The sequence below is a fragment of the Ylistrum balloti genome, unplaced genomic scaffold (genome assembly GCF_031769215.1).
Source record: "Ylistrum balloti isolate Yb309-2 unplaced genomic scaffold, AGI_CSIRO_Ybal_v1 Utg369616, whole genome shotgun sequence".
NCBI lineage: Eukaryota > Metazoa > Mollusca > Bivalvia > Pectinida > Pectinidae > Ylistrum > Ylistrum balloti.
This window is the reverse complement of record NW_026781889.1, coordinates 1,865,707-1,873,642: the sequence shown is the minus strand read 5'-3', so window position 1 is coordinate 1,873,642 and position 7,936 is coordinate 1,865,707. Positions and strand designations below refer to the sequence as shown.

The 7,936-nt window shown below is 34.7% G+C and overlaps 1 protein-coding gene across 1 annotated transcript; it reads right to left on the bottom strand.

Annotated features, from left to right (window-relative positions):
• Nucleotides 1-904: 904 nt before the first annotated feature.
• Nucleotides 905-5,004, bottom strand: LOC132548674 (toll-like receptor 2). Its single transcript, XM_060212557.1, has 2 exons — nt 4,947-5,004; nt 905-3,327 (listed from the first exon to the last, which is right to left on the bottom strand). Exons 1-2 carry the CDS (start codon nt 5,002-5,004, stop codon nt 905-907), a joined length of 2,481 nt encoding a protein of 826 aa, XP_060068540.1.
• Between the last annotated feature and the right edge of the window lie 2,932 nt (nt 5,005-7,936).

Below are 7,936 nucleotides of genomic sequence, written 5' to 3'. Positions count from 1 at the left end.
TTCCCATTTTTCTTATTGCTTTGAACTGCGCTAATTTCTATTAGGTCTTTATACCGTCATTATATGGCTATGACGTCTCTGTCCTTGGTGATTAATCAAGGAAACTCTCTACGCTTGTTACCCAGTAGCAAAATAATGACATCAACATTTTCACGACCATCCCGAAATCAGCTAGGTCATGGACAAGCGCAATGGGGTGTATCAAGATATATGGAAAAACCAATGTGATATGATTATACCATGACAAGGCAGGATGCAACGCCTAACACAACCCTGAAATACTAGTAGACTAGCACCGGTATCCATATCGACGAAATCTTAAAACGTATTTTCGCTTCAAAGTCTAACAGAGAAGACTAACAATAAAAAGAAGTGCTTTCCACCTTTTAATTTTTAAAGTTCAGGGAGATTTTCTTAATGGATGTAATGATTATGAAAGCTATATATTAACGCAATAGTTGTTTAAACTAGACATGCGAAACATAATAAACCGCACTTGTCCCGAAGATAACTTTATTCTATGAAACAGGTTAGTGATAAGCAGGAAGACAGTGTTGATACTGTCGATGTGTTTCTTATATATAGATGGGAATTGGTGACCACGTTCAAAAATATTTTACATGACTGCCTTTGGGGTAATCTTAATTGAGTTAATGCAAACGAAAAAGATCATGTGTGTATCAGGTATTCCAGAATAACTCAACAGCAAGTATTGTTTTGTAGCAATATGAAAAAAACATGTATACGTACACAGTCTTGGTTTACAATATAACACATATGTTGTCATTGAATTTACAAATTTCAAAATGAGATTACGATCTGGTGTTAGATTAATATACAGATTTCAATGTCCAATTAGTTTTGTTACTAACCATTGTTCCTCGACACAACATTCAAAAGTGTTTCACGGTTTTGACACATTCGTCTCGCATACAGACGTTTGTGAAGCGTTACCCAATTTGAAGCGTTTTAGCAACTGCTTCCAAAATATTTTTTTAGCATTGATAACTTGCTGTCGATATGTGTTATTTTCATTTGGCCATTTTAAAGGACATATGACGTCCCAGTTCTTGCGAATGAGTATTGGAAACTCGCTACGCTTGATGTCGTCCAACCGAATAATAATATTCATATCTTCATGCCCCTTCCGGAATGAATAATAGCTAGCTATTCCCATTGCAAACATTGGCCATTTATGTTCTAAAAACTTGTAGCTGACAACAAAAACAGTTTGACGTGAATTATCTATTGCATTCATTATGTTGTCGGCGAGGTCTAGGCAAAGGTCAAAATCCTTATCATCACAGCAAAATGTAATTCCTTTCTTCTCTAACCATGGCACTAGGAGTTTTCTTACCCACCTAGCATCTTCGTTACCGTAGCATATGTACATGTCATAGTCACATGTTTTATGGACTAAAGGTTCTCGACACCACGTTCGTAACAATACGCTTTGCTTCCAGGCCACTCGAGAGAGAAAAGCAACCAAGATACCAAGCAAGGCAAGAGAAACGGAGATTAATAACCAGAACTGAGCGACACAACTGTCCCGGAATTCGTCAACAGATTCAAGGAACTCCGATATCCTGATTTTATCTCCTTCATTTGTGCTGCATGAAATGCTTTTCCTGTTGTGAACCAACTTGGTTTTGTGAAACCAGACAAGAAACTCTAAATTGTCACAACTGCAGACTAAAGGATTATCTGCTAGTTCGATTATAAAATTTTCTGATTTAGATACGTATGTATCAAGGAATGAACGTTCTCTTTCTGATAAGGTAGATATATGATTGTTGCGCACATCAAGAGTTTTTAATGCATTCAGATTCTTCAGACTTTCTAGAGGGAGATGATCCAAATCATTTCCATTTAGAACTAGAGTTTCCAACGAATACGATTGATCTATAAACGTATTTGAGTTGAAGGACGTAATATCGTTTAAAGTCAGATCAATAAATGAAAGATTGTACAATCCTTTGAATAATGATGTCTTATTCGACCTTAGTCTTTTTCCGAGATTACATTCTTTAGCCTCAAGACGTGATAAGTTTCGCATATCAGCAAACATCTGGTCATTTGGATGTGAGCACTCGATACCAGATACATAAAATTCAGTTAAGTTAACAAGACCTTTGATACGTCCTTCTGAACATTTGAACCCAGCAAAAGGATAACTGATGTCTAACACATTCAAATTGTTGCTTTTCGAAACCCAAATATTTCCAATATCACCCCCGAAAGGATTATGAGACAATTCTAAATGCAGCAAACTGCTAGGGATAAAAAAGGTCTGCTCTCTATGCATTAATTGGCGACGTTTCCTTGAAATAGAACTGGCTTCGTACGAAGCATACACATGAGTTATAGACGGAAACAACACTAGAAGAGTGAGCAGTTGCCCTGATATAATGGCATTGGTTGAAATATTCAAAACTTCCAGACAACTCCTACTTTTCCAAGCTAACACTGCTTCCATTGTTATTCCTGAAATTAAGTTGTGGGCTAGGTTTAATTTCCTCACACAAATTGTTCCTAGAAAAACTATATCTGATTTCTCCAGGAACCCATTTACAGTATAGCGGTAATGATTTGACGTGAGCTTAATTGATTCCATTTTTCGTTCTCGTAGACCTTCGAGAGCCAACAAAACCTCATGAATAGACACGGTTCTTTTGGAATCCAGTTCAAGCGATACAAGTCTGTGAAATGGTGATAAAGATCCGGCCTCAATCTTCTTCATTTCAAAATGTAATTGGAGATGTGAAATGTTAGACATCTTAAGTCCTTCGAATGAAGTGTTTCGAATTGACACCCGTTTTCCTTCTTTGTTATTGACATGTAAATTTTTCAGTTTGGTTAAATTAAGAAATCCCATTCCAAATACAAATCCCTCAAATATATCTATGCTTAAAGTGTTGAGAGATTTGATACTAGATATCGCATTTTCAGGATATGTACCTTTTAAATGAAACATATTACTATGCAAGTAGAGAACTGTAAGTTTATGAAGATGCTTGAAAACTGAAGAATCAAATGATGAAGGCTCGAAATAGTTCTCAGATAGATCTAGATATTCAAGGTTCTCGATAGTGGCAAATGCTCCAGGTGAAATACTATGCATTCCATTGTTGGCGAGTACTAGAGTTTCGAGGTTGGATAGATGGGTAATTGAATTGTTGTCCAACTTTTCAATATTGTTGTTTTTAAGATTGAGTACAGTCGTGGTGATTGGCAGGTCCTGAGGTACGTCTTTCAGCAGACATCCTGAACAGAAGACATGGCTCTCCCACTCCATTCTGGTAATATGGCAACAGTCCGTCACAGAATCTATTTTTAATGAAATATGATTATATACAATATTTAATATATATAATTAAAATACATGACAATGTAAATTCGTAACTGATTAACCACTTTAATTACTTTGGATTTAAACTTTGAAATATATCACAGGTCGAGGAATGGAATCATATTGCGTCATATGATATGGATTACTTAATATATACACTTGAATGTTAAGAAATTATTGTGAAGAAACATCATTACCACAAGGCCTGCATATCTTAATGATATACAGCGTGATGTTTTCCAATATTAATAGACTTCTTCGACCACTTTGAACAGTCTCATAGAACCTTGAGTACATCTCCTTTCCGAAAGTTAACACTTCATTTCATTTTTTTTACATTATGGATGCTATTGAAACTCAAATATGAGTTTCCAAATATATCACATATCATGATTTGTGAAAAACATCATGCCGTCGCCTGTCGAGATTCTGGCTCACTCTAACTATAAACAGTTGTCGTTAGGAGTCCAAGGGGCATGGCTCTATCAATTTGTTGATTTAACTCTACTATACAGAATCTTAAATCTTATTAGAATATGCTATTTACTTAGGTTGTAGTAGGAAACAGTTAATTGCATTGTTCCTGAAATTATTGGTCATGTTTGAGATATACAGGTATAGTAGATTGTCATGTTAACAAACTACTTATATTTCAGGAAATTCCAACTAGGAACGGCTTAGCTGCATGACCACGTGTAAACATTGTGGAAATTTAACTTCCTGTTAAACTAGCCCTTGCTGTGAAATACATATTTGAGACTACCCAAATTGTTATCTACACCATAATGCTAAAATATTATTCCGAAAATTTTGAAAACCCCACATTGTCCACTGTAACATTACAAGAACAACTTCAGCACGGATTTATTATGTAAATATTAATTAAGTTATAATGGGGACATCTAATGAACAAAATATCACCCATGGCCATACCAAGAGACTATGTGCTACTACCAGTGCTATTTGAACACATTTTGATTTTACAGGTAGACATTGTCTGTGGACTAATCAATCCTGCATGATTTAAATCGGATGGTGGGGCACATCAGAATATACACATTTTCTTAACATGATTTAAAATCATTCAATATTTAAGGTAAATGCAAACTCCGCCCTTAATCTGTTAAACCAATCCACCATGGAACATACATGAATATTAAAACCAAATAACACTGTTTTAAAACCAAAACAGAAAAAACAGGGCATCATAATTTTAGGAAAATCCGTTTTATCATTTCATGCCCTGTATCTGACTCCACACATTGCAAACAATTGGCCGAATTCGTAGCATGTAGCTGATAAATGGTGTCCATGTACAGCATCTAATCAAATTTATATCGTCATAACATTAATGTGTAGGTAACTGCTTTGTCAGACACAATGAATAGATTTCAGATATAGCCATCAATAAAATAAACAAAGTACGGATCATGTAGATCAGGAACACGGTCACCAGCCATATAAAAACAGCGACCGGGTTGTTTAAAGGGGACAGTAATCATAAAGGGGAGTTAAAGTGACATCTCGAAAGACAATACCTCTGTCCTCGAAACATATATTCAACGAAGTATATAATTCAATAGTAAAATATCATTACCTGAGTATCGAAATGTAGAGAAAAAGCACACAATCATCACATTTACTTTAGGCTCCATGTTGTTGTGTCTACTATCATTCAGGAAGTAAGGCAGTATATATCATGTATGACATATACTGTATCTCTTAATCTGTAAAACAAGAAAACTGTGTAGCGGTGTAACAAACGCTACCCGTGCTTGTGTGTCTGAAATATCATAGGTTTACCTGTTGACATGATATGTGTTTGACTGACTGTGACGAAGCGATAATTACAATTTTTTTTAAACTTTTTTGTCGAGATAAGGCCGAAGCAATTGAGAGTTTAACTTAAACACTATCAAAATTAAATTATATGTAAATATTCTTAGTTCAGGACTGCAATGGTATCAGTGTGACTTACATTCTTACATCCAATCTATTTCAGCATGACTGGTCAGAACCACAAGCACAGATGAGATCTTGTAAGCAACAATATTTGACCAGAATCATAAAATTCAAACTCAAATTCAATAACACCATAGCGCATCTTAACCTACTGAACGATTAACACGAACACTTCCGAAGAGGTACGACACATGTGTTAGTTTCCTAGTAGTTGTATATGTATAAAGTTTAAGAAAGCAAAGATGACTAAGCGAATATCAACATGTTTCAATATCCAAGTAGTTTTGTAAATACTCATTGTTCCCAGATTTAAAACACGTAAAAGTTTTTTTGGGTTTTTTTTTACACAATCGACTCGCATATAGATGTGTGGGAAGCATTCTCTGGTTGCAAGCGTTTTAATATTCGTTTTCCAAATAATTTGCTGTTTGTACTATTTTCATTTGACCATTGCAAAGGACGCTTGACGTCATAGTACTTGCAAAGTAGACTCGCTACACTTGATATCGTTCAGCAGAATTATGACATGCATATCTTCCCATAATGAATAATAGATGACTTTTTCATTGTAGGCGTAATGATGGTCATTAGTTTGTATGTTGGTTCCGATGTTGTATACCTTTTTCTCATTTGAGAACGTGACCTTACATTAGATTGACCAAGGTTTACGTGGTGGGTGTCGTTGATTAGTGAGAAGACGCTTACTCTCCGGAACATCATGCTTTATTTTCCTTGTACTTTTTCAGGTGTCTACGTGTAAATCTGAGTCTCGATTATGATGATGTTGGTGATTTTTTTCCTCTCTGTGTTTCGAATAACAGCACACATCTGGTCATTTTGATTTGAGCACTTGATATCAGGTACATAGAATTCTTGTAGATAGACAACACCTTAAAAATACACTGAGCATGCAAACTGCCGAGATTAAGTAACATCGTATAATCGTACATTTAAAAAATTGTTTTAATTTAAATAAGTGGTCTTCGTTCTTTTGTCTATCAGGTACTAAAGGGAGGTTAAATAAAGCAGGAAGTATGGTATGAAGTTGTCAGAATCAGGGAAATTGTTGATCATATGTATTCACTTAAATATCTTGATTGTAAAGGAGTACAGTAAAATGTAAAACCAGTGTGATATGATTATACCATGACAAGGCAGGATGCAACGCCGAACACAACCCTGAAATACTAGTAGACTAGCACCGGTATCCATATCGACGAAAAACGTATTCTCGCTTGAAAGTCTGACAGATAAGACTAACAAACAAAAGAAGTGATTTCTACCTTTTAATTTTTAAAGTTCAGGGAGATTTTTTTTAATTGATGCTATCATTATGAAAGCTATATTTTAACGCAATAGCTGTTTAAGCTAGACATGCGAAACATAATAAACCGCACTTGTCACGAAGATAACTTTATTCTATGAAACAGGTTAGTGATAAGCAGGAAGACAACGTAAATTCGTAACTGATTAAAAAGGATTAACCACTTTAATTATTTTGGATTTAAACTTTGAAATATATCAATGGAATGGAATCATGTTGCGTTTTATTATATTAATCACTTAATATATACTTCAACTTGTTTAGAAATATTTGTGAAGAGACATCATTACCACAAGGTCTGCATATCTCTATTTTGAAATACTAAGAATGGTATACACCATATGTTTTCCAATATTAATAGACATCTTAGAACCTTGAGTACATCTCCTTTCCGAAATTTAACACTTCATTTCAGTTTGTTTTAACCGCTTAAGTACAATATTGCCTCCGAGATCAGCTTCAGACCTACACATCATGGATCCTATGAAACTCAAATAGGAATTTACATCGATACTAGGAAAATCCAGAGCCCTAAGTAGTAAGAAAATTATACAAATCACAATCACAATACCATTTGAGTACCCTCAACTTTTCAAATTTGTACAAAAATAGCAAAACACATAAGTTACCATTTGAGTACCCACAAATTTTCATGCTAAAATTTTTATTTAGATAATTATCGTTTCATCATATAAATTTAGTGTTTTTGAATTAATGGACATACCAAGATTTTGGAACTTCTTTGTGTCTACTTCCTATTTTTTCTGATTATCAAAGCACTGAAAGTACATGGTCAATCGTACAACAATACTATCTTAACAAGTGTATGATTAATCGCTCTCCAGTTTTGACATGATTTTATACATTGGACCTAGATGTGCATATTTCAATATGTGACAATGAAAATGACGATCAGGTCTGCAATGCAAAATGTAATGATGAAGGCAAAACAATGACAAAACTCCGTCAAATATCTTAGTGTAGATAATGCTTCCTATGCCCCAGTTTCACATCGAATGTGTAGTATATGTTGAAAATACGAAAAGACATATACAGGATAACAAAGCCAGCTAGAAACCAGTTATTGCTTTGGCATTATATCTGATGTTCTAAAGAAGCGAGGGTATGCTTCAAGCATATGGTTGTAAATGATTTGAATCCTGATGTCACAATGTCTGTCTCCAATAGGGATTAATTAACATGCCATATGAATGACAAATCTAAAGACATAATCAATGATCTTTTGGAGATGATTTGCGAGATGGCATTTCATCTCTTCTATTTGGCCACAAATGCATAGA